The sequence below is a fragment of the Podarcis vaucheri genome (genome assembly GCF_965113315.1).
Source record: "Podarcis vaucheri genome assembly, chromosome: 10".
Classification (NCBI taxonomy): Eukaryota; Metazoa; Chordata; class Lepidosauria; order Squamata; family Lacertidae; genus Podarcis; species Podarcis vaucheri.
In genome coordinates this window covers 47,420,790-47,448,663 of record NC_138748.1, presented here as the reverse complement: position 1 = coordinate 47,448,663, position 27,874 = coordinate 47,420,790, and the positions used below count along the sequence as shown (strand labels likewise).

The 27,874-nt window shown below is 41.3% G+C and overlaps 1 protein-coding gene across 21 annotated transcripts in view; it reads right to left on the bottom strand.

Annotated features, from left to right (window-relative positions):
* Positions 1 to 27,874, bottom strand: part of RBFOX2 (RNA binding fox-1 homolog 2) — a gene marked incomplete at its 5' end in the record, with an annotated part of 176,447 nt that overhangs the window by 56,931 nt on the left and 91,642 nt on the right. For all 21 annotated transcript variants that reach the window (XR_014224019.1, XR_014224020.1, XR_014224021.1 and 18 more), the window contains one exon: positions 10,148 to 10,372. Coding sequence is in view for 18 of the 21 variants with exons in the window: in XM_082240257.1 (XP_082096383.1) it covers positions 10,148 to 10,372 (225 nt within the window). The remainder of the gene's footprint in view (positions 1 to 10,147; positions 10,373 to 27,874) is intronic.

Here is a 27,874-nt window from a genome sequence, read left to right as displayed (position 1 = left end):
TGTTTTTAACTGTTTATTATTTTGTATGTTTATTTTTCATTTTTTTCTTTTTTTTAATAAATATCTTATTAAAAAAAAGAGTGAAGCTCCTTCCCAGTTCCATTTTTGACTACTTTTCAAGGCTCAGATCTGAACTGCAGGACCAAAAAAAAAAAAAAGATTTGCCTAGAGGACAGGGTGGGAAATGGGGTGATCTGGGGGGCTGGAGTGAGAGCGAGCTAGTGAGACAAGGGACACACATGCACTCACAAGCTGGATCCAGTAAAATGGATGGTCTTGAAATTCTCCCCCCCCCTCCAGGTTTCTCACCACCACATGATAGGTCACCTGGTCAACAGCTATGTTATGTGATTCACTGGTGATTTTGTCATAATCATACGTAAAAATAATGAACATCCCTAAAGGATCCATGCCTTGGATGAATGTTTTTGTGTTGCTGACAAGCACCAAATTTATGGTTTTTACAGTGCAGTCCGTCAGTGTACTCTTTAATTTGATTTTGTCTGGTGGGACCGCTTGTAAAATAAAGCATTCAGGAAAGCCATGGAATTGCAGTGTTGGAAGGGATCCAATGGTCATCTAGTCCAACCCCCTGCAATGCAGGAATCACAGCTAAAGAATCCCTGATAGATCCAACCTCTGTTTAAAAACCTTCACTGAAGGACACTCCACTACCTCCTGAGGTAGTCTGTTAGAAATTTCTTTCTGATGTTTAGTCAGAATCTCCCTTGTCATTTGGCTCCATTGGTTTGGATCCTACCCTCTGGAATGCAAGGAAGACCTAGAATCATAGAATTGTAGAGTTGGAAGGAACCACAAGGGTCATCTAGGGATCGCACCTAAAGCCAAAATTGCACAGAGACAAAACACATCAGATTCAATGGTAGATGGGATTGTCAAAGTCCTTTTTCCAGGAAATCTGCCCCGTTTCTGCTCTCTTTTTAATTTATTTATTGTTTTGCCAAGTACATAAAGCTGAAAGCACACAAGTTAAATGTGCATAAATTGTAAGCACACTGTATATCTATATCTACATCTATACACACACAAACACAAAAATATATAAACAAAAGGATAGGAGCAGCAAGATGGTAAGCAAGAGAGTGGGGAAGGAGAAACCAAAATGGTGACAGGAGCATATACAGAAAAATGAAGAAAAGAAAAACGAATGGCTAAAAGTAACAATAAAGAATGGGAAAAGCCATAGAGAAAAATGAAAAAATGGGGAAAACAGGAAAGGAACAGGAATCAAAGACAGACGTGTGCTTGCTTTCTCAAAGGCATCCTGGGTGTCACCTGCTTCCCAAGACATTGTGCCTGCCTCTGGCCACTTGGTGGGGCCCTAAAGCCCAGTCCAACAGCCTCACTCACACTGCACAAGATAAATGAGAGCTCCCTAATTTTTTTAAAGAGAAATGAAGGAAGGAAGGTCACTAAAACACACTGTAGAGAAAAACTACAGACAGCCTTTGCTGAGATACTGCTAATGTAGTGGCCAGATTAAGAAAACTGAATGGAAAGGTGACTGCTTATCATAGCATGCAAAGATGAATCAAAAGTTATTTTGCAGATTCCAAATGTTTGACTAGATTGTGGCCATGAACAAGAATATGGAAAGTGGCTGTGAGCCTATGCAAAGTGCTTTTGCCTCACTACTTGCTGTTGCTCATTGGAGGAAGGGCTCTGAAGTCAGAGACAATGATTTCCACTTAAGCTTGAGCCCCGGAACCTCTCAATTAAGCAATGCCTAAAGGAAAGGCTGTGTTATGTGAATGAGGAGGGGAGCAACAATGCATTAAATCATTGCACCGGAAATGCAAACAAAAGTGTTTGCATTTTTGGAGCAATCAATACCCCCTGTACCCTGTACAAATTGTCACACATTTACTACTTTTCTCTCCTTGGTACTTTATGAATAACCGCCTACAGAAAATATGGGTGCAGGAGTCAGAATGTTTGGGAGTTAATCACATCTAACTGAAGAAGAACAGATGGCGTTTGCCAACAGCTGTATCTTGCTCCAATCAAATTCCAGTGTGTTCTGTTGTTATGAGTGCTGCTTCACACATTACAAAGTTCTTAACACAGGCACAACATAGCATGGAAACCAGAAAGAACTGAAGAAATCGGCTGAGAGAGGCAAAGCAAGTTAAGTTCACTGTAGCCTGGAGGCCCAGTTTGAAATGTCATTGCAGATCACCAATTAAATTTGGCGTATCAAGTCTACTCCCCCTTGGATAATACCCCTATACATCATGATTCCCTCATATGATTTGGCATGACCATTATTTATTAGTCAGAACATCTAGGACTAAAATATTGTGCAGCCTGAAGCTCAGGAATGAGATGGGTGATCTGAAGATAGGGCAGAGTATACATTTCCCTCACTTAATTTTATTGTGTTACTGTTCTTTGCTTTAAGAAGACAAAGCTTCCTGGCAGAGCAACTGATTCATTCTGAAAAGAGATGACTAAAACACAGATGACAGAACTAGATGAGATGTTTTCTGGACATCCATACAATTCATAATCCTAAGAAACCTGCAGGAATCTATTTCAAACATTGTCATCTATATCTTAGCTACTGCCAGTTCTTGCACTTATGGGATCATAACTGTCAAATTACAGGGATACACATGCATCAGCTTAATTAGAAGTTTCAGCCATGGACAGCTGACAGCAGAGAAATTATTAAGAGGGGGAATATCTACGCGAATAGGCTGAAAGTTGAGAATACTGTAGAAAGATTTCCACTGCAAGTTACTGAATTTCTACTCTCAAGTCAACCTCTTAACAGAGACAATACCTAATCTTTACATCATGGTCTGCAGATCAGGAAGATACCACTAGCTTGCACTGTCTCCTGGTCTCCATGATTTGCTGCAACCATGATTTCTGAATCAGATTTTTTAAAATAAAGAAAGGCTTAGTGAAAACCAGGACTGCTTTAAAACCATGATGTTAAACCGTGGTTTCAGGTGGATTTGCATACCAGAATTTGGGGCAATCCTGGTTTGCAGAAACCATAGTTAAATCAGACTGACAGATTTCAGTATGCTATACTTAAAAGCAGACCACGGATGAGAGGGGGAATTTGTGCATAAGCCAGCATTGACTAATGTGAATTAATCTAGATTTCAGAAGTCTCTGTTAATGTCATACAGACATATGATTAAAAATATTGAGGTTGGAGTGAAGAATTCTACTGCTGTCTTTTGCAATTATTCTGATGTCAAATTCAGCACAGTAAGTTCCCTTGAAGACAAGTCTGGGAAATTCTTGACTGTGGTGTTCATCATAAGAAACTGATCTAATGTTCTGAATTACTATGATGATGTGGGAAAGGCAAAGGAAGACCCTCTCCCCGCCCCCAAAAAAACACTACTAACAAATCCTTCTGTATTTCGTGCTTTCTTTCTCCCTTCCAATTTTTTGGGGTTCTCGCAAACAGGCCTGTGATGGATGGTTATATACCTAGACCAGATGGTGCAGAAAAATATCCCGGCAAGGCAGCCTGCTAAGCACACCATGGGGTGCTTCAGATTTTCCAATATATGAATAGTCATCAAAATATCTTATGGTATACAAACTAATTCAGAATTACAAGGAATACACATTAGAGGGGATCAGGGGCCCTTTATTTGTTTATATTAAAAATAGTAACCACATAGGTTCTGAGCTTGTTTGTCCCCAGATGCTTGTCAAAGAAGGATAATGAATGTCTCTGTTTTGGCTGCAAGATGACATTTAACTAGTAGGCCAGTGGTGCAGAGTTGCTGGGAATGCAAACATATTGAAGGGTTTTTTGGATGGGAAACTAGAGCTTCGTCCAGTGATTGAATGATTAACTTAACAGGCACATATAAGAAGAGTATACTATGGTAACTATGTACCCTTGTGATGGAAATAATAAACAGTTACCAGATATTAAACACTGGGATTAAATGCAACAGCTAATTCAGAAATAGAAGCTGTGCCAACAATGGCACTGAGGATAGAACTACATGTTCCTCAGAGACTTGAATTACCAGACCCTGCTCACTACTGAATATGTAGCTCTACACAGTGAAAATACAACTGCTGACAAAAAATACAGGCATTAAGATTGGGCATAGATACTTTAGAGGTGAGGTCAGGTATGGGGGACTCCTTGGTTCTGAATGGGGTAACTGTGTCCCTAAAAGACCAGGTGCACAGCCTGGGAGTTATTCCGGACTCACAGCTGTCCATGGAGACACAGGTCAGTTTTGTGTCCAGGGCAGCTGTTCACCAGCTCCATTTGATACACCAGCTGAGACCCTACCTGCCTGCACATTGTTTCACCAGGGTGGTTCCTGCTCCAGTTATATCCCACTTGGACTACTGCAATGTTGTCTATGTGGGGCTACCTTTGAAGGTGACTTGAAAACTACAACTAATCCAGAATGCGGCAGCTAGATTGATGACTGGGAGTGGCCACCAAGACCATATAACGCCAGTCCCAAAAGAACTATGTTGGCTCCCAGTACGTTTCCAAGCACAATTCAGAGTGTTGGTGCCGACCTTTAAAGCCCTAAACGGCTTTGGCCTTGTATACCTGAAGAAGCATCTCCATCCTCATCATCCAACCCAGACACTGGGATACAGCTCTGAGGGCTTTCCGATAGTTACAGGAAATCAAGCAGAGGGCCTTTTTGGTAGTCACGCCCGACCTGTAGAACGCCCTCCCATCAGATGTCAAGGAGATCTGTGATTTTTTAAAAACATCTGAAGGCAGCCCTGTTCAGGGAAGTGTTTAGTGTTGGATGTTGGATTGGATTTTTACTATTTTTTGTTGGGAGCAGTCCAGAGTTGCTGGAGCAACCCAGTCAGATGTGTGGCATATAAAAAGTTGTTGTTGTTGTTGTACAAAGTATACTAATTTAATAAATTGTAAGTTGGCTTCAAAAGTACTTTGACACAGAATCCTCAGGCTGCACACTGAATTAAAATTCCACAATGCAAATTAAAGTGTTTGCAATATGGTTAATATTATTTAATATACACAATTAACATATTTAATTAAATATGTAGAATTGAGTCCCTGACAGAATAAGAAAGCTGGGAATGTACAAATAATAGTAATAATAATACTAATATTTTTGAAGGCTTCTAGTCAAACTAGTGGAGCCTCTTGTGAAGCCATTAAATAAACATAGCCTGTGAAAAAGAAGAGCGCACAATGCTGGACTACCCTCCCCCTAGACATCCTCCGAACAGCCCTGGTGTGGAGTTATCTTGGGTTAGTCTGCAGTACACTCCCCACCCCTCACCTCAAAAGTAAATAAACTGGGGTCGGAGGGAGTTGTGGCCCGGGGGGGTGGGGGTGGGACGGTTAGGGTAGAAACAACTGGCTGTTTTTTTAAAGTGGAGCCATAGCCTGGATTAAGAATAATCCAGGCAATGCCCCACACTGGAAGAGTTTCTAACTGAGAATATTGAAAGGGGAAACATGCTAAATAAGGAGCAAACCAGAAAGGGCAATGCGAAGGGCAAAGCCTGAGTGCATTTTCAGACTGTTCAGTCGGAAGCACACCAGAGGTTGTCTGAGCAATACAGGAGAGTGGCTGTGGGGATAGGGTGGCAGGGATGACAACTGGGATTTAATGTGACCTCACCAGGCCTTGCTTCTCTTGACTCTTCATCATATTTTTCCCCCTCATGAGGGGAATGGGTTATGAGGCTGTCTGAAATAAGACTCATAACTGGTTAAACAAACAAACAGATGATAAAGAGTGCCTCTGAGGATGTGCTGAGGTCTTTCTCTCCAAGTCTTTTGTCAAGGATCCCAGGAAAAGACCAAACTTTATGGTCTCACTTTGCTATTATCTAGGTTAAGAGGGTTAAAGTGCCAAGGAGAGCCCAACAGGTAGCGAGGGACAAGGCAGACGAGCTCCACACTCCTTGTGCCACCCCAGCCAGAGGTACAATGGCGACCCCAAAGAGGAGGAGGAACCAGTAGTGGTGGAGGCAGTTTTGCAACCTGCCTGCCTCCTCCTCCTCCTCCGTTCCTCCTCCGCTTGCTCCAGAGCCAAGCTAATCCCAGGCGCACTGTCCTTTTGCTCCTGCTCTAGCAGCCCTCCTCATTTCAACTCCAAGGCACACAAGCTCCAAGGTGGACCAGCTAGCCAGCCCTCGTTTCCCTAAGTGCACTCCAACCTCTGCTGGGAAGGAAGTGCCGGTTGCGTAGAGCAGCCCAGGCAAAGCCTGGCCTGGAGATATGGAGCAGGTGGCACTTGACCAGATTCCCAGCCACTTCCTTACCTGCCCCCCGAAGCTCAAATCAGGGGACTTTGATGGATTGGGGGAGGAGAGAAAAGGCTTCATGTCTACATCACTCTCTGCTCTTGGCCCCTGCCGAAAGCCCACTAGCTGACTGTCTACCTCATCCCCTGAAGCCCTGGCTTTCCTAATGTGGTAAGAAATCCGTGGTACTTAGCAAGGGCTCCCATGCTTTAGAGAAAGACTTGCTCCTGTTTAGTGGCAGCTTTAGGACTGAAGAAGCTTCATGGCTTAGGTTATATGTGGGTAATTCCAGAAACTGCTGGCCCGCTCATTGTTCTCTGTAATCTTGGCTGAGGAGTGTTTTTAAGGCCTGTGTTTTTAAGGCCTATTTGCGTGGCACAGAAACTTGAGTCAAACAATTTGAGCCAAGAGTGTGTTGCTCTGGAAAGATCTCTGGGAAATTAAAAACTCGCTCCTAGGGACTTTAGATTCCAGGCACATATTTAACTACTGAAGGAACATTTTAAAAATGGAGAACTTGTGACAGATCTGATACAAGACAAAAACATTTTAGCACCACAAAAGAGTTCAGGATGTGGTTATCCAAGGTTTTTTCTACCAATGGAGATAAATTGTCCCACATTCTTAAAAATAATTAAAGCTGAGTTGTCCCTGGCAGAGCAATTCCAAAGCAAAGATTGCTGAAGAGGCATTAAACCTGAAAGCCACAACCCTACATCATGTGATAAAAAAATACGAAGCAAGGGAAGCTGCAATAATATTCTTTTTGAGATCTGTTCTACTACTTGTGCCTGAAACCTAGATCTGCATATAAAAGATCCTTCCAGGGGGATTGATGGGCTCATGGCTCAAAAACCAAGCAGAAATTCAACCAGTTACGAGGCTACAGACTTGGCGATCCATCATATATCTCACCTACTCTATTGTTTTTCCGATAAATATGATTTGGCAGGCAGCTAAGGAACAGTTATGGTGTTTCCAGAAGAAAGATTTCCCCCAGTGCCAGGTATAGCAGTCACAGGATATACAGGGACTATTCCAATTTCCATTCTAAGGGTCCAAACATTACTAGAGAGACCAGCATGAATGTCAGGCTGAATTAATGAGATGCACAAAATCTGTTTTCCTAATATGTAGTTTTCTTGTGATACTCTTTCTCTATTTGGGGTTGGCTTAAAACAGCCAAAGAGAAGACAGTCAGCATGACAAGGCCTTGGGCTAAAGGGTAGGAAACAATGCCATCATCTCAAAGGGTAAAACTGGAAACCTACACCCCCCATTGCTTTACTGCTCATGTGCAGTTTACACACACTACATTGCACTGATTACAACCATGAGATGTAAGAGTCAAAGCAATAAAGCCTAACGATTTATGAAGATGTTTCAGACAAGCCTCCTTCAGAGCCTTCAAGTTCTGTGAGTTCTCCCTCCCCTACAGCAAAATTTGTAGGTGAGATCTCATCAGGCTGAAGGCACTAGGTGGGTCTCCCTGGGGAGAGCATTCCACAAACAGGGAGCCACCACAGAAAAGCCCCATTCCCATGTAGGAGGCGCATTAAGAAAGGCCTCAGATGATGGTAACAGGGTCCAGGTAGCTTTATATAGAGAGTGGCAGTCCTTTAAGGATTGCAGTCCTGAATCATTTAAGGTTTTATAGGTCAAAAGAATGTGCAAAACAGGCTGTAAACAGCAGCACTATCAATGCTGTATTGGGGGGGGGGGTGAGATTCTACACCTCCTTGGGGATGCTTGTTCCATTGTGGAGGAATATTTTACCCTGCTCAGTGATGGCTCCAACAAGCACTTTTCTTGTCTTTGTGGACTCCCAACAAGCTTGACTCTCACTACTTCACCAAAATACAAGTACAACTGTCATATTTTTTAAAGGCTGTCATTCTGATCACCTCAGCTCACCACTTGATATGTGCAGGCTCCTATCCTCACTCTCACCAGTTCTCTAAGCAGTTGAATTAGCTGATGAGACGCAGTGCTCTTTCAAGCAGTACACTGAGATTGCCTCCTAATATGGAAGAGGAACAGGAGGCTTGGCAGCAGCTGGTGACTAAGGTCAACGCTCCCATTATTCATTCCCTGCTTCATTATATTAAATTAAATAAACGTCTGGACAAAGATGAAATCAACATAAACGCATAGAGGCAGCTCAAAACTGGCATACAGGAGATCCCATTTCATTTGCAGGATTCATATCTTCCATTGCCACACTGCAGACATCAAGCATTTCCATGCAAAAGATCTAAACCTGTGTTGTACTTTCAAGCCTGGGAGCAGATAGTATGACTATACACCATTAGGCAGGACTTGTTATAGCTACCAATAATGCTTTGCCCTACTTTAAGTGCATCTGGATTTGGCTTCCAACAAGAGCATTAGGTTTAAATGTGTTAGTTTAGTACCTTATGAGCCAAAATGCCTTCTTTTTCAAGTCAACTGTTTATTTTAAGCAATTTTATTTTAAGCAATGTTTTAAGGTACTGATCCATGATGCCACCTGCTCACCAAAGATAAAATGCTACCTAATGCTAAGCATCTCTATACACCTCAAACTGGTATTTTCAACCATATCCTTCCATTCAAGGCCACTGCACTCATGTAGGACTTACTTGGGAGCTATGTGTGTGCTATTAGCCAGCTATGTTACAAGAAAACTGAAAGCATTAAAAGATTAAATCCATCCTTTGCACCCTAGATTCCCACCATAATGCTCTTTATTAGGAAGTTAAGACTTAACAAGTGGCTTAACAGATGGATAAAGCTTTTCGTTTAGATAATCCGCAGGCATATTGCCCAGTTCGAGACTACAGAATCATGTCAAAAAGGGAACAAAGTAAATGGCTTTGTGGCAGTCCAAGAGTCTTGTCTACAACATCATTTCTCAATTCCATCATGGTGCTGCCCTCAAATCTTCACCACATTATGTCATTCTGAGGAACAAACTCTACCAATTCATTTCTGCCACCCCAATCTAGAAATTCCCCCCTAAAATGATCCTATTCTTAACAACCAAAGGCAGCCACAACTGGCAGGTCTGCTCACCAAATCCAGCGGTCCATTCTTTTAAAAGATCCATTTAAATCTTGACCAAAACACAGAGGAGCTTACAGATCTCCTTGTGTCCCTTTGAGTGAAGAATGGATCTTCCTCACCTCCTCCTTCCCTTTATCCTACTTAATAGAAACAAGCAGTACTGGCAGAGAGGAACTGAGCTGCATCAGATTAGGTGCAATAAGAGTTTGGACACCCACATTTGCAGGTAAGTTAACCTAGAAACTTGGGTATCGTGATCCCATCACGTCCAAGCCACACTGGTTATACAGGCACCTTTCACATTGATGCCAATCAATCCTGCATTCAATCCTGCCTCTGCAAGCTGCATAAAGGCAGAGATTGCAAGAGAATGTGATCCATATAGGGAGGGGGTGCAGGGTGTGAAAAGACCCCTATATGAGGGCCCATCAGCAACATGAAAGTGGACTGGAGGACAGGTCAGCTAGTTAAGAATAAAACAAGTTGGCTTGATTTTTCTGTCACCTTCTTAATTCATTCAGCCTGGAGTGATTGATTGATTGATTGATTGATTGATTGATTTCAGATGAATAACAAACACCTGCCCTTCTCAGTTCTCTTTCCAATGCTGGGAGGAATTCTCTTCTTTGGTCATCACAGCTTTTGCCAGGGAAATAGGGAGACATTAAAAATAAAGCTTGGAATGCAAAGGTACTCCCCACCCCACCAGCCAGACTGAATGTCTAGTTTTTGCCACATGAGTCCTATCCATGCAGTTTGGGAAAAATACAAATGCGAGAGATTAGGCATTCTCATCTGAAATAAGTAACGCTGCACTGCTCAGCCTTGCTATGCATACCGTAAGAGATCCATTCTGTGTGGTGGCTGTGTTCGTGTTCTGTTCTCCGTGCGCCTGTGTACTCCCATAGATTGTCAGATTGTGCTCGCTGGTCTGGCCTGCATAGTCCTGAGTGTGGGGTACGCCATACTCTGTGGGGATCCCATTCTGTGGGGGAGGTGGGAATGGGATTGTTGTGAATGGCTGGACCATCGTGTCAGGAGTGGCTGTCGGCTCCTGGTTACCCTGCGAGTGAAAAAGAAAACAGCATTTAATATACCATCCCCCAAAAGAGCTCTTTCAACGAACAGTCTTTCAAGGGCCTAGATAAGTTCTATTTCATTCCTCAACAACAAGAACACATACTCCCCGAAGAAGCAAGCAATCTTGTCTCCTGGAAACCATCTGCACGCATTTTCTTTAGCATGTTTAATGTGTAACAATAAGTGATGAGATCAAGTTTTCAAGATCAAAAGACCCCCCACAATCCTATTAACTGCAGAGAAGCATGCTATCAAACTGAAATACTAGGTTCTTACTCATGGCACCAGAACAAAGTGTGTTTTTGTTGCAGTTTTGTTTTTGTTTTTTAAAAAAGAGGAAAATAAAACTGCAGAATATTAGAGCAGATTTGTACCCCGACATCTCATTAAACTTTAGAATGGGTATCAGTTGATACATTCTTTGTTTACTAGTGCAGACCATCCCTCCTTCACTGTAGTTCAAGGCAGATTGTTTCAAGGTTACTTAAGGAGCACCTCCACCTATTTGCTGAATAAAGTGCCCTGCCATCTGAGTCAACTCACTGCCACTCATTAAGGCGTCCTTGCCATCAAGGGCAGTTGTAATGACTGCTTACCCCTTACCCTGCAACAGTTTAGTAGAAATAAAGCAAAATTTCACCATCTATATTAATTTGTTTAAAATAATTAGTTTTAGTTTTGCAACTGTAAGCTGACAATGGAGTTTCAGAATGACACCCAAAGATAAAAACTTTTTTTAAAAAATAATAACATTAGTTAAGTTGACTTCATTATTTCACAACAAAAATCTTCATAGCAGCAGCCAAAACAAAACAAAACATTTTGTTTTTATGATTAAAGTGTTTTTGCTGTTCTAACAAATCAAAACCTTAACATTTGACCGAACCTTTTAAAACTGCCTGAGCATCAGTAGAACCTTCTATCTGTCAAGCCTCATAAGGCTAAACCCCTCTTGACCTTTAGAAAGCGTTTTTAAAATCCTCAGGTTAGGCAGGTATTTGAACTGATGTGGTAGTGCTTGGTTTTAGCAGATTTTTACATGTTTTTTATAAAATGTACTGGTCTTACTAGATTACTGCTTAACTGTAATGGTTCTGTGCACGAGTGTTTAATTTTTACCTTTTTACGTTTTGCATTTTGGCATGTTTTATCTTTTAAAAAAATTCTGGGGTTCTTCAGAAACACTAGGAAATAAGAAGCTGCCTTAAATTGAGACTTTGGGCCCATCTAACTCAGTAATATTTACAGCAGGGGAGCTGAAGCTGTGGCCTTTGGGTAGAGATGTTCTTGGGCTCCATCCAAGTCCCATCATTCCCACCCAGTATGGCTAGTGGTCAGGAATGATGGAAGCTGAAGTCCAGAAACACCTAGAGGGTCATGGGTAGCCCACACCTCACACCTGGGAGAGTGGCTGCCGGTCAAAACAGGCATTTTCCCCTCCTCCCTGGAGATGCATAACTGTTACTGAACCTTTTGCATGGATCAATTGTGCTTTATTGTCAAGCTATATAACCTTTGGGCTAGGCAGCAGAACACATTTTAGAAATAAAGGCTTTGAAGATGCCAAATGGAAACCAAGCACATAATCACAGTGCCAGTTTACTGTAATGGCACTCCTTGCCTGCTTTTCCAAGAGAGGAAGGTATGAACAGCAGCGTTGAGAACACTGCACTTTCTCTCCCCTAATCATAAGCATCACTACTTTCAAACAATGCATTAATTATATTCATCCCAATTTGTGGTAACCCACAGAGATTGCCATGCCAGTGCACTGGGCTTCTAGTAGCACTTTCCCACAAATGCTGCTTCAGATGTATTAGATGTTTGACAGCTATTAAACGGATACGCTAAAAGCCACCCAGAGAACATCAGCCGAGTTCTAGCACTTTAGAATGATGATGAAGCTTTCTCAAGCACATGATTTCCATCACCCAACATGCACTCTTGAACAAAAAGAGGTTTTCTTAAGAGTCCGCATACTGAAATCAGGAGAATGCACAAGGTATTCTTCAGAATTTAATGCTAAGTTGTGAGGAGACAACACTAAAAGTCATTTACAATGACTCTGCTGCACAGAGAACATAAAAAGGATGTTAAGGTTTAAATTCAGATTAGACAGTTAGTTAAAATCCTTCTGCCTTAGATCTGAACCACATAGAAAGGCAAAAAATCTCTTGAACAGAGACTTTTAAATTGGATCAGTTTACCCAAAAATATGACTGGGGTCAACATTTGCCAAAGGAGAACAAAACTCCTTGCAGAAAATCAAGGACATCTCTTGCCTTTGCCCACATCAGAGGCAGGCCTCATCTCTCCAATTCATGGACCACAGCAAAAATCCACTGGCCCTGATAGCTACATAATGGTCAGGAAATAGAAAAGCCTCCAACTGCAGCCCTGTACCCACTTACTTAGGAGCCAGACCACTGAATTCAGTGGGACTTTTGAGTAGAAATGTGTAGGATTGCACCATCAGCCACCTATGGAACTGAGGAAGAGCAAACGTCAGCTTAGGCATTATTATTCCTCTCACTCATGATTAGCAGGAAGCAGCTTGGCCCTGCAGACCTGCAGTAGCTGTCCAATATAATAATAATAATAATAATAATAATAATAATAATAATAATAATAATAATAATTTTATTTGTACCACGCCCTCCCCGGCTGGAGAGGACCACAGAAAACGCCACACATGAAAGATACAAGCAAACATGTTGACTCCCATGCTGGTAAAATTGGCTGAAACCAACACAGAATAGGATATATGGTAGTTTGCTGATTTGTCATGGATTCTTTAGCTGTGATTCCTACATTACAGGGTTGGGCTAGATGGCCAAATCCATATGATGATGATTTTTTTAATTATCATCATATGGTATAGCCCTTCTGGAACTGTGTCACCAAGCAACATGGCAGAGGACTTTCAGTCTGAATAAAGGTAAAGGTAAAGGTACCCCTGCCCGTACGGGCCAGTCGTGTCCGACTCTAGGGTTGTGCGCCCATTTCACTTAAGAGGCCGGGGGCCAGCACTGTCCACAGACACTTCCGGGTCACGTGGCCAGCGTGACGAAGCTTCTCTGGCGAGCCAGTACCAGCGCAGTGCACAGAAACACCGTTTACCTTCCCGCTAGAAAGTGGTACCTATTTATCTACTTGCACTTAAGGGTGCTTTCGAACTGCTAGGTGGGCAGGAGCTGGGACCGAAAGACGGAAGCTCACCCCGCCAACCATGCGATCGGCAAGCCCTAGGCACTGAGGTTTTACCCACAGTGCCACCCGCGTCCCTCAGTCTGAATAGTTCTCCACAATAAAAGGAAAAAGGCGGGGGGGGGGGACTAGAGCTATTCTAATGGACATGCTAGTTTTCCAGAAACAAGGAGTCCAGGGGGAACCATCCCCAAAAGGCTGCATCATAAGATCCCCACCCCATTCCCCGCAACACACACCAGCTCTTAGTTATACTGCACTCTGCTTAACTCAGACATTTTTCACGTTCCTCCCTCTGGCAACCTAGAGAGATTAGGTTGTACTGTATTTGCAGTTCTGCTTTATAAGTTACTTTTCCCCAACAAAAAGATCAATTTCAGGGTTGGAAAACAAACATGTAGTTTGCACTATATGAAAGACAACAAGATTGTTTTCTATTTTGCAGGAAAAAGAGACGAGGAAACCGACGTATCTGTTCCTTCACTGCATACCTGCAATGCCCTTCATATATTACAAAATACATATCCGTACACCTACTATGAAAAATACAGCAGGCTGTATAAAGCATCCTCACTGTAGATGCAAATAATATGCCTACTCACAGATCTGAAGAAGCGCAGCTTGTTGCAACACTGAGAAACGTAACCCAGAGACAGGGAAATTGTGCTTTAGCATAGCATAGCACAGAGGATCACTGTTGGTTTTCTCCAAAGGGAACCACTGTACAAAATAGTCTTGCAGAAGAACACATGCAGAAGCAAGAGAGGGCTTGAAACGAACTAAGGAAACCTTCTCTGTGCATTATCAAATCGCCTGCAACTCTCATTTTAGGCAAAATGAAACTATGTTAAATTCAGAATACATCTAGTTACGCCAGGTCATTCAGATACTGGCTGAATTCCAAATTTGTTCTGACACTAGCATATCTGGCCAGTGTCCCCTGGGAGTCATGTGATCATGCATGCCTGTAGCAGGGAGAAGGAGAAGGGCATTCAATGATAGCAGCGCACAGAAGGCATACAGATAGCCTACACAATCTCGACCAGTTTTATTTACTGAATCCCTACAGGACAAAAACACCATGTTTTCTACCTTCACGTAAAGTGCTGTTTCTGCATTTCTAAGCCACCAATATAATTGTTTTCCAGCTGCCAGTCTCAGTGGTATCTTCTAGCTTATATATGAAACAGGCTTCCCTCCCCCAACTTCCTTTTGTTCACACTGCAGGAGTGGGAAACCTGTGGTCCTCTAGCTGATGCTGAACTGCCACTCCCACCAGCCCCAGCCAACATGGTCAATGGTTAGGAAAGATGGGAAATGATGTCTAGCAATATCTGAAGTGGGAGGCACAGGTTTCTCACAACTGTTCTGCAATTTGAGCTAAAAAAGTAATAACTAAATGTTGAGACATAGCTGGTGGATTGAATAGATTTATATACTTTCTCTCACACATCAAATGCATACATACAGTGTTAATGGTGCTCTCAATATTCCATTCAAAGTAATAAAATAAGGAACAAAAAAAAGCCTTTCAATTTTCAACTGAGTATACATTCCATAGCACTTTCACCTTGCTTAAAATTATGAGGAAAAACCTGACCTACATTGGCTCCCAGCACGTTTCTGAGCACAATTCAAAGTGTTGGTGTTGACCTTTAAAGCCCTAAATGTCCTCGGCTCAATATACCTGAAGGAGCGTCTCCACCCCCATCGTTCAGCCCAGACACTGAGCTCCAGCTCCGAGGGCCTTCTGGTGGTTCCCTCACTGCGAGAAGTGAGGTTATAGGGAACCATGCAAAGGGCCTTCTTGGTAGTGGCACCCTCCCATCAGATGCCAAGGAAATAAACTACTATCTGAATTTTAGAAGACACCTGAAGGAAGCCCTGTTTAGGGAATTGTTTAATGTTCGAAGTTTTATTCTGCTTTTAGTCCTCTGTTGGGAGCCGTCCAGAGTGGCTGGGGAAACCCAGCCAGATGGGAGGGGTATAAATAATAAAATTATTATTCTATTAATGTGATCTTACTCTAAGAAAAAATGGAAATGGAAATAGTTTATTTATTGTTTTGATTGTTCTAACCAGTCTGCAACTACACTTAGGTCTCATCTACACTTCCAGTTGTCCTGTGTCTAGAAAGTACGGGACCAAGCAGTTTTGCGATGCCTAAAATTTTCCATTTTCCCCACCCCTTTCCCCAGTAAAAACCTGCTCTTTAGTACTGAACTGGAACAAACGGCAGTCCCAGAAAACCAAATTGATGTTTGCTCCGATTCAGTGGTAAATATCAGATTTTCCCAGAGGAAAGCAGTGGAACAAGCACAGGTCTGGACAAGCCCTTACACTCTATTTCTTTCTTACACAGTATTTCTTTCTAAAGCCAATTTCTGCTAAAAATCTGACTTTTTTTCCTACATCAAAGCAGCACTGAGAATGTATGGGGGACCTCACTCCCAACAAATATAGCAATCCTGTAAATCATGGTTTGCAGCTATAGTCAAAGTTAATGCGCAAAATGTAACATGAAGTTCTTAAGAAGAGGTGCAACAACAGTGGTGGTGCTATGTTTTTATCCTTTTGCAGAGAAGGAAATTCGACTAGCGATTACTAGATAAGACAGTTGTGCACATGGAAAGTTAGGATACATTCTTAAGATGGGTTATTTCTCTCTTTCAGTTCTTCAGTTTGTACTATCCTTTTCCAACAACTTATTTCTACTATGGACAACCTTGTTTGACTTGTCTTCATTCTGCCTACACATCAGCAAAGTGCTGGCTAACTACTGTGCTACCAAAGTAGAACTATTACTAAAATGGTAAGATACTTTCCATCATTTGAATTAGCATTTTTATTTTGCCTTGTTTTATCCAATCTTCCCAAGTGGGAAGGGGCGGAACCATGTGCCATATATACTAGGATTTTGTCTTTAAAGGAAAATCCTGAACCCCCTCAAACCATGGTAGAAGCACTTTGCAGTATAACTCCAGTAGTAAACTAACAATAAAGCAACAGTGCAAGTCTCCACAAAGTTTTGATGCTGCCTATAATGATGTAAGCGGAATCTTTGCAGCTGGTCATCACTCAAGTCAATGTTTAATCCAATCGGTTATTATTCTTCCCTTACCTTTGACTTCTTAGTTAACAGAACTGTAAGTGAAGGTATCTATGAATATTTGAAATATTGCAGTTATAGTATCAGCAGTACAGACTGGAAAGGAGAAGCTGTCCAAATAAATGCATCCGAGTCATTTCTGCTTCAGCTACACCAGGTTGCCCCTACCCCCTGAAATACTAGCGACACATAAATATACAGGTTTGCATCAGGTTTCTGCTCAGAAATCAAATTTGGTGATCACAAAATCAATGTCTCTTAAAAGGAATAAATGTGGGGGAAATGCAGAAATGTACTCTTATTTGCTCTGTGCACAGTTGATAATGTTGCAGTTTGTTCTGTTTTTCTGATTGGAATTTTGTGTTCAATCTGTCGCCTGACAAACAAAAGTTGCAATCAACTCTGTCCCACCTCAAGAAATGCATGACCTAATTCAATGGCCACAAGGCTCTAGCATTCAGTTACTGCACATGTGAAGTCTTATCACCACCTTTCACATGTCAGGATGGAAAATGGCAATTCAATAACCTTCTCTTCTCATCAGTATCTCAGGCGCTCAAATATGCTTAAAGGTAGCTCCTTTAAACTAATTCACTGGCCATGAGTCATACTTTAAAAATGAGTCTTACTTTAAAATGTTTGGAAAGTGTTATGTTTTTAGGGGGGAAGTTGTGCTGCTCTGCAGTTGCTGTAATTCACCAAGAGTCATTGGAATAGAAGGTGAATCAGAGCAAATACAAATAAATAAAGCTGTGGGTTTGAAACAAACTCCCTCCCTCAAAAGAGCCCCAACCTATTAACTATTCAGTCCCAATTCAGGCCTTCTACCTTAACGACATTGGGCCCCAGGCATTTTGAAGTCTTGAATGGTTCCAGATACTAACCCACTGGTCTATAAATATGGCACTGTCTTCAGCATCAAAGGTACATGAGCTAGTATTGGAATAGCCTGGCTTGAGAAGCTGCCCTGCCCTTGATGGATACCATCTCTCTGAACCAACCTTCTGTTTCCAGCGTGCTCAGTTTCCCCCTACCTGCATCATACACAAGGTTTGTCTACCAACTCATAATCATCACCATGAAGCACAACCAACTGTTGTATATTTGTTTCTGTTCATTTTGCTAAAAACCCCTCTAGGGAATTAAAAGTCTAAATATACGGGTAAAATTCAAGAGAAAATTTGTTTTGTGGGGTGAAACACAGTTTTCCTCAGTGAGGCTTCTCAGCACAAAAGAGGTACCTGTTGTCATAGAAGTTCGTAACTATCATTTTTTGTTCTGTGCCATGGCTGTTTTTTGCCCACCAACTACCTTCATACTGATCCTGCCAGAACTAGCAGTAACAAGTATTGAGATTGAGGCACTTTACTTATTAAATTTATAGCCTGCCCTTCCTCCCAAAGGAGCCCAGGGTGGCACTTAATGTACAACTTTCACACGTCTGGCATGCTAGCATGTCTACATGCCAGTCACCAAAGAACTACTAATCACGTCAAATAATAGATAGCTGGAAGCACTCTTCACTGTAATCCAGCAATAATACTAACCAGATACAGTAAGAACAAAGAGGAATCTTTTGCCATTACCCCCAACATTTATACAGAAAGATTCCATGAACTTATGTACTTATTGAAGTACACTGACTCTCCATACAATGGGGCTCCTTGGAACCATGACCGAACCTTGAAAAGTTTTTCTGGTATTTGCCAATGCAAAACATCTACCGCTTGGTTGAAGTCACTATTACTCATTTAGCTTCAACAGTGTACAATAAACTGTACAGAACACAGAAGCAGCAGGGTCCCTGTCCCCAAATGTTTACAGTTTTAATTAAACAGAGGAGAAGGAAGAGTTTGTTCCAGGATGAATGTGTGTCAGTACTACAGCCTGTTCTAGGGGGTTATAACCTATCCAAATAATAAGTCAGGGTCAACCACAACTCGATTCTACAACTTAACTGGACAAACCCTTACTTCATACAAATTATTTTTAGGAATCTGGCATTTCCATAGTTCTGGTGTATTGCTAATCTTCAAGCACAGGACCAAAAACAAAGTCCCAACAGAAATCATAGCCACAAAGCAAGAATGGGAAAACAAAAGATGATAACATGAGGGATTGTGTACAGAAAGAGGCAAGTTGTGGTTCTTTATAAAAAGAGCCAGGGTGGTGTAGGGTTAGAGTGTTGGACTAAGACCCAGGTAACCAGGATTCAAATCCTCACTCTGCCATGGTGTGCGCTGGCTGTCCTTGGGCCAGTCATCATCTCTCAGCCTAAACTTTCTTACAGGGTTGTTGTGAAGATAAAATGGGGAGCTCCTTGAAGGAAAGATAAGGAATAAATGCAATAATCAATCAATTAATGAATCCAAAAATCATTCAATGATCACAGAGCTTCTAGTCAACATCTGGTATGGACCAGCATCTCCAAAACATGATTAGATATACAAATGCTATGATAGATTTAACAGAATGGGAAAGATAATTCCTGATAGAGGGTTAACAGAATATTTAGAACTTGGTCACTAAGACACTACTGGAAGTCTCATATGATTCTTTTAACCTAGGCTCTGTGTTATCTTTTGGTGTAAGGAACAAAGAGCCCCTTTGTACTCACTGCATCTGTTAAATTTCATATATATCAAATAATCATTTATATCTCTTCATGTTGCAAGAACCAGCATAGACTGTCCTCCTGCCCTTCCTACTTTTATAGAGAGCAACACCAAATGAGAATCAAGGATTGGGCAGAAACCTTAAGAATCAGCAGCCAGTTAAAACAGGAGGTGGGGAAAGGACGGAATGGGAAAGAGGGGGGAAGATAAGCATATGGAATTAAATGGTGAATGTTGGATGTCTTGGAAAGGGCTGCTGAGCTTGAAGAAAAGATGTGGGCCCAGGCTCTACAGACAGACATTACTCCGTTTCCCTTCTGGGGGAAAGGTATGCAAGTGCAACGTAGCACATTTTATGTAAAGCCTCACTCCTCTTGGAGTCTTCAGTTTCTAAAGCTTTCATTCCTATGTTACTGTTGCTGGAGGCTGCATATGCAGAGGCATATGCATCAGTCCCAGCACAACAAAAATGCAGCACAAAGCAGAAGGGATAATAGGAGCTAAACTATCCCAAGGCAATCACTCTCCTTCCCTGGAAACAATACCACATATCTTTGTCATAGAGGGGCAATGGAAGGGATGACAGGTGGAGACTGTAACTGCGCTCCAATAACAAAACACACACACATACACACACCATAGAAGAGGCATGCAGTTCGGAAATACAGGCAACTCCTCATTTGCACAAGGGTTGCAATCCAGCTCATTGTGCACATTGGTGATGCGCACTTAAGCCCACCCAGAGTCAAAAACTGTGCGCATCAGCGGTCACATGCCAATCAAACATATGAAAAATGAACACCGCCTGTACTTCTTGATCCAGCATTGTCAACTGAAGCCCAAGTGGCCTTGGTAGGTCAATGCATCTTTTACCAGATTTAGGTGAAAATAAAAAAATTCCTTCCTGTAGCACCTTAAAGACCAACTAAGTTAGTTCTTGGTATAAGCTTTCGTGTGCATGCACACGAAAGCTTATACCAAAAACTAACTTAGTTGGTCTTTAAGGTGCTACAGGAAGGAATTTTTTTATTTTGACTATGGCAGACCAACACGGCTACCCATCTGTAACCAGATTTAGGTGGTCAGTCCACTCTTGGAAAGGGATAGTCTTGCTACAGTGAAGCAAGCTCTAGTAACCACCTGGATTACACTGGATTGGTGTCATACTTTATATATGGTGAAATGACTCAGACAGAAGCTTTAACACTTTGTCAGTGAGTGCTGTTCATATTACATCTATTATGAAATAATTAAATTGGGTGCCTATTTGCTCCCAAACACAAATTTACTGTACTTTAAAACCCTAAAAGCCTTGGGACCCATATACATAAAGGAACACTTCTTCCCATGCCAGCCTGCTCTGATATTGAGATCTTTTGTAGATGCGCTTGTCTATGCACCACTTTTAATGGAGATCTCTTATGTGGTCAGAAGGGTCAGCACCTTTTTGGTGGTAGTATCCTGACTTTGGAATAAGACATTTCCATTTGTCCAGGCATTCTGGTGATGCCTTATTTGGAACCGCCTTCTCTGCTCCCTGGTATTAAGCTTTTAACCAGCCTTTAATCTTATTGTTTATTATAGAGTTTGATACTGTTGTATGCATATACTATGTGAACAATTGCAGTAGTGAGATTTCTATACTGCTGATAAACTAAGTCCTCTGGGCAGTTTACATACCTACTTTTAGAATAAAACACACAATTCAACTGTTTGTTTGTTTTTATTTTTTTAAACTAAAATCCAAACCTGTACATACCAAAGAGTCTTAATGTAAGCACAAATGCAAACACCAGAAAAACCAAAAGGGGCAAAATAAATTAAGTGCCAGAATGTAAAAAGCACACGCGCACACACACACACACACACACCCCGCCCTAGAATCATCTGATGAAGGGTTGTTAATAACTATTTTAAGCGAACAAACAAAACTTAGCTTCCAAATCTGTCTCACACTCTACCTGTTTTCTTTGTAATTTCTTCCACCACCAGCTGGGAAAGCAGCTTTTTGAACCCCCTCTTGAAGGAATGAGTACAGTAAGCCTGCAACTTACTTGGGGCTACGCTCTGGGGAACGTGCCAAAAGCCAAAATCACGTATAGCCAAAACACACTGGGTTCAATAGCAGGTGGGTTTACCAAGGTCATTTTCCTCAGAACCCCTCCCCCTTTTATTTTATTTTATTTGCCACACATACAAAGCTGAATGCACACAAGTTAAATGTGTGTAAATTGTGGGCTTACTCTAAAACAGTATAGGTGGTATTCAACTACTTAGTCATGCCCATTAACTTAGTGGATTTTTATTACACTATACCTTCCTTTCAGTTTTCTGATGTTGTACCCCTTAAAAGTATGGCTAGATCAAGGTTACACAGTTTTGCAAATACTGTACATTGCCAGAGAAACACAAAATCAGCATCTAATGTCTATTTGGGGGAAATATACTGGCCTGTACTTAATACTACATAGTTAATGGCAGGTGAAAGGCCTTGAAAACTTCCAGAGAAGATAATCCCAACAGATGTTATTGAGGCCTTTCCCTCAGTCCTGCTTCTGCACAAGGGAAAAACTTTAGTTCAACTGCATTGGTAACAATTCATTCTGTTAAACTTGTACAAACTCTCGACATGGATGCATATTTAAAGTGGTTTAATGCTTACTTGTAAGGGTCACTGAGCTTATCTGGCAATTCTGTCACAGTTTCCAGCTCTGCTGCAATGATAATGTAACTTCGCCTGAGAACGACCTCTATATGAAGCCCCACAGCTATCCTCAACAGCCTCTTTTCAAAAGCAGCAAAAGATACAAATGACTTCTTCCAGATAAACAGCATCACACTCCTTGGAACATAGATACCCTGGAAACCGAGGCTGATCCATCCAAAACCTACATCACTGTGAAAGATCATGTACAATCAAGAACACAATCTAGGCATAGCCCTCAACCTCAAAAGACTTAGCTGAACCGACACACACTCCTGTTTCCTGAATCCAAAAGACCATCTTGTGATAGCTTCTTCAACACACCAGCCTTCACTTTAGAAACCACCATAAATTCAAACAATTTATGTTTGCAATCTGATGCACTTCTTAGTCCATCTGCATGATAAGTCACAGCATCCCAGTAGGTTTTCATGGCTAAACCGGGATTAGAACATTCTAATCCTGTTTTAACATTATGATAAATCTCTTTAGTCAGCAGCTGATCAAGCTGCAGTCTACTTCTCCGAGTGTCTACTATGACAGTGCTTGATTCTGGGAGGCTCTACTGACCATGATGATTTTATAGTGTTGTACCCAAGCCCTTCCTGCTGTGAACACAGTGGGGATTCCTATACAGTAGTACCTTGGTTGTTGAACTTAATCCATTCTGGGAGTCTGTTCAAGTCCTGGAACCATTTGAAAACCAAGGTGCGGCTTCCAATTGGCTACAGGAGCTTTCTACACTCAATCAGAAGCTGGGGAACCCACGTTGGACATTTGGCTTCTAAAAAACGTTCGCAAACCGGAACACTCACTTCTGGGTTTGCGGCATTGGGGAGCCAATTTATTTGGGAGCCAAGCCATTTGACAACCAAGGACCACTGTACACAGCTGGTCTTAAACGTGGCGATAGCAGGCAAAGGCTTGGGATATATGCCACTACACACTCTAGCCAGACCCAAGAGACCCAACTAAATACAAAATAAGGCATAATTAGCTTCATGATAAAGTCTGAAATCCTAGAAGAGATTTCAGATGAGAATGGGGTTTGCATTTTTTGTCTGATTAGCCAAGGGACTAGCTTCAGCCAACCTCTGTTAATGCTTCACCTTGCTCCTTGAATCTTGCCACTCCACTAACTGCTGCCAAGGCAGCAAGAGCTAGAGCTCACAGGCTAGCTTAGTGAGTCAACACACCGCAGGATACAGGTCTGGAAACAAGATTATCTGTTAACCAACAGATGTACTAAGATGGGGGTCTTAACAGAAAAGTTGAGCCTTGGGGTGAAAGGAAATGCATTAAGGTACTACTTGGGTGGTAACAGAAAGAAGAGTAGCAAAATATGTTTCCTCCAGTGATAATAAAGGGCCAACATACAGACCCATCTATCTCCTGAGGCACCAGAATTACCATCATGCTGTACGGCCTTCATGGCATTTAATATTTAAACAGGCCAATAAATATTTCAGGACACAGCCATCCCAATAAGAACTCTATTAGGATAAAAGCATACACTAATACTGGAAGGCCACGACCGCATCTTGTCCAATGCCCCCTCCTTTCCGAAGCCTCCACTGGGCACCTGAGAAATCCAACAGTTTGTGATTGTTGCAGCTTCAGTTACCTTCCAAACAGCAGAGCCGGCAATGCACTGAAGGAAGAGTTAGAAGACGCAGCCCTACCATATTGTGGAACAGACACCAATTGATTATATTACCATGGCCACTTCTATGGAAACATCAAAGCATCTCCCCTCCACCCAAATTATTCATCTTTTTAATCCAAAAGAATAGATATATTAAAGCCACACGTTATTAATTTCTATCATCTTTATGCTACTAGGTTCCTCCCCAAAGGTTAGGTTCATTTTTTTTAATAATATGAAATCTTGAATGCAGCCTTCTGTGCCAGATTGCGAACCACTTAACCCAGAGGCAAGTCCGTTGACCACCCCCAACAATTTCTCTTCCTACACTGCGTTATTTGTTGTTCACCTGACAGTAATTCTCTCACTCTGCAAGATAACATTTGTGAAAAGCTTTCTGACAAAAAAAAATGCTACATGCTTCCTATTAGTAAGAGCCTATTTTCTTTATGTCTTTTGCATAACTGGTTTTATTTTATAGCACTGGCACACTACTCCTTTCATTCTAGAATTTCAAGGGAGTGATCTAGTTTAGTAAATCAAGTTAGCTACTGAAGCACTCTTTGTTTCCTTCACTTCAAAATGGGTGATTTTAGAAAAACAGATTTCTGCCTACGGTGAGGCAGAGGACAACTTATTTATTTAATGTATGTATATCAGATTCTTTCAGATCAGTGTTTAAGCATCACAGTAATGTGGTTATGGTTATGACGGAGGGTGGAATTAGACACTACATGGGGCTGCCAACAAAAATGTCCTGTTTTAGTATCAAGGTTAAAGGTAATGAGACTACCTGAGCATTCATTACAAGTCAGTTGCTAGAAGAAAAAGTTCTGTCCATTTGTTATTCTGCACGTCCTTTTCCAAACTCATAAGAGAAACACCACATTTTCCTTTCATTTTCTAAAAACTGTAAGATCAATTAAATGAATTATAAGCCCTAGCAGTAACTGTACTCCAGGCATACTAAAACCCAACCTAGTAAGGGTTTCTGTATTTGTAGACCTCATGGATGGAAGTGATTAGAAGTAAAAGGCTCCAGTTCAAATTATACTTCATGTGCCCTGGATTTGAGATTGGGAGAAATGTTGAACAGGCCTTGAGTTTACCGCTCCTTCCTCAAACACCAAATAAACTGACAGACCCTGAACTCAAACAAACACAAGGTCCTTAACGCAGCATTCCTCCATCCTCAATGGAGAGATGGGAGGGGACAGAAGGGTTGGTATCCAAACATTCCTTTTCCATTCCAATATAAAATTACAAGGAAGTTTTAAAACTTTGTTTAATACATTTATGTGCCATCCTTTCACAACACAGAGCAGTTCATATAAAAACAAATGAAAACAATATAAAATCAGCAGCAGCTACACAGAGAGAGAAAAAAAAACAAGTGTCAAACCAACCCAGTGCCTTCTACTGCAGTTCACTTCATAGCCAAAGACTCTAATCCTTGTGGCCAATGTTTTATTTTCGTTCAATCAAGAAATGTAGACAGAAATCATGGAGGCTCCTACTGAAAGAGGCAGGTACATGGGTCCCAATCTATGAAGAACTTGGATGCTAATTAAAAGCCAGTGTGACAATGCTAATGATTATGTCTCCAAAGCACAGCATTCTGCAGCAGCTGAAACATAAGAGACATCTTTAAGGGCAGTCCCATGCATTTCACTAATATTATCTGAAGAGGCCCCTATGCCATTGTCTGGATATTACTGCTTAGAGGGCTTTTCTGTGTGCAATGACGCATTACTCTCTCAGCCTACACACCGATTGTTCACGAAAAACTGGAGCACAAGAGGGAGATCCAAGTGGCCAAAGCTTTCAGAACAAAGCACATTATTTGGGGTAATATACAGGAACTGAAAGGAACAGACTTTGTGCAAGGCAGGGATAAAGGGAGTTGCTATGGATGCTGGAGGCAAGTCTCGAGAAGGCTGAACAGGAACTGAAAATGTCTGAAGGAGCTGGGAAGTCAGATAAAGCTATAGATCTGATATGATGCAGCAGCCAGAATTCGGAGTATCAGTGAATAGGAAAAGTTGAGTATTTACTGTGTTTTATATATATGCATATATATTTCTGCAAATACACATATTGCAATGATGAATTAATCACAATCTCATACTAGACAGGTAGCTGGAAAAATTAACAAATTAGGTGTATGTGAAGATCTCCTTACAGGTGAATTAAATACTGAAGCAATTTGATCACACCTTTAAACCAATTATTCATATGTGCAATATGTCACACATACTCATCTAAAAAATGATTTAATATGCCATTTTCTCTCTCCTTAGTGCAAGAATAAATAACACAATTCAGAGGACTCCCATTTTTCTTTACTTGGCTTATGAATGTCAAGCACTCTAATGTTTATCTGAACCAGCTTCCAGAATGATAATGAACTTGGAAGTTACTCATTCAACAATACATTATATGTGTATCACCAATTCCTTTCTAAAGTTCTTGCCTGGCACTATCGTCATATGGAAAGATGTGTGACACCTTAAAGTAACCCTGTACAGTAGAAAATTTCTCATTTGAAGTCACTGCAATCCTCTGCCGTCTGTTCAAATAAATACAATTCATATCCAGATATCGGATGGCATTTCACAGCTTAATCACTAGCTATTCCTTTCCGATTCACTGCTTACTATTAAATAACAAAAGCATACCTAATTTTTTCAGACAACCATCCCACTCAGGTTATTCCTCAGGGTCCTCCCAACTTAAGCCTCTTGTTGAATTCTTTTTTTGCCAGATGTGCATATAATTTTTGCCAGAGGAGCAAAGTAATTTTAGTCCCCGCATCAGAGCTGCACTATTTCTGCACTGGCGTTTAGTTTACAAAAGGACTAATAGGCTTCCTTATCTATGGGGAAGAAAACAAAAAGAAACTGCTATTGCACTGTCTCCACCTATCATCTAGCTATAGCTCTTATCTCTTTAGCCCATCAGTACCTAACACTCTGAGAATTCTAAGACTCTCAAGAAAGATTCATTCTCTCACACAAAAACAGAAACATTTCATTCCAGTGAGGAAAACTCAGTATGATTTTCAAAAACAGTGCCATTCTCCCAGAGTTTCTTCAGACATTAACTCCTACAGGATAAGCACTTCTGCTTAAGAACTTGCATGCAAGCTACATGCCAACTGTTCCACGCAATGATCACACATGCATTTATTCTGCTACATTTCCAACTCTGGAAAGCCACAGCCAATAGTGGAATCACATATGGTATTCTTTATGTAGTTTGCACGCAATTTCTCACGTGTCACTGCTAACCACATAGAACAGCTGTGATGTTTGAAGCAGTCCTAAAAAAGTGTTGATGTGGAAAGAGAGTCATGCTATGATTTGGTATCTGTTAGTATTTTTCTGACCTTCTGCTTCTTATTGTACTAAATCTTAAAAGAGGTGAAGATACACATGTATGTGAAGATACACATACACATATGAAAAACACATACTTTCTGCACATTGTTCATTTAAATTTGATTAAATAGCCACATCTGCACCAGTGATATTCATTAGGAGATTGTCATGGACCAACTGAAATATAGGGAACAGTCTAGAAGGATTGCAAGCCTAATAAAATATATATTTTAATATATAGGAAGTAAGCTGGTTTCCATGTGTGTATACAAGTACTCATACCGGCACATGACAATTCATGTGCCCTTTGTGCACACTGTTACAAATTAGCCACAGTTTAAAAACCTTTGTCTTAGTTCATGGTTAATACAACAGTGGTGCCTCGCAAGACGAAAAGAATTCGTTCCATGAATCTTTTCGTCTTGCGATGTTTTTCGACTTGCGAAGCACGGTCCGTCGCAACTGCGCCTCTTCAAGCGGCTTTTTAAAAAAAGCGCAAGACATTTTCGTCTTGCGAAGCAAGCCCATAGGGAAATTCGTCTAGCGAAGCAACTCAAAAACGGAAAACCCTTTTGTCTAGCGAGTTTTTCGTCTTGCGAGGCATTCGTCTTGTGGGGCACCACTGAATTTCCATTTCTACTGTGTTTGTTTCTCCTTATTGCATACCAGGACAAGTGAACTGTTGTAAGAACAAGCTAAAATCAAGCAATGTAGTTGGGATCATAGAATCACAGCATTGGAAGGAACCCCGAGAGTCATCTAGTCCAACCCCCTAAAGAACAGAAATTCCATTGTGGCGACCGTAACCTAGATTTAAGGTGTTGT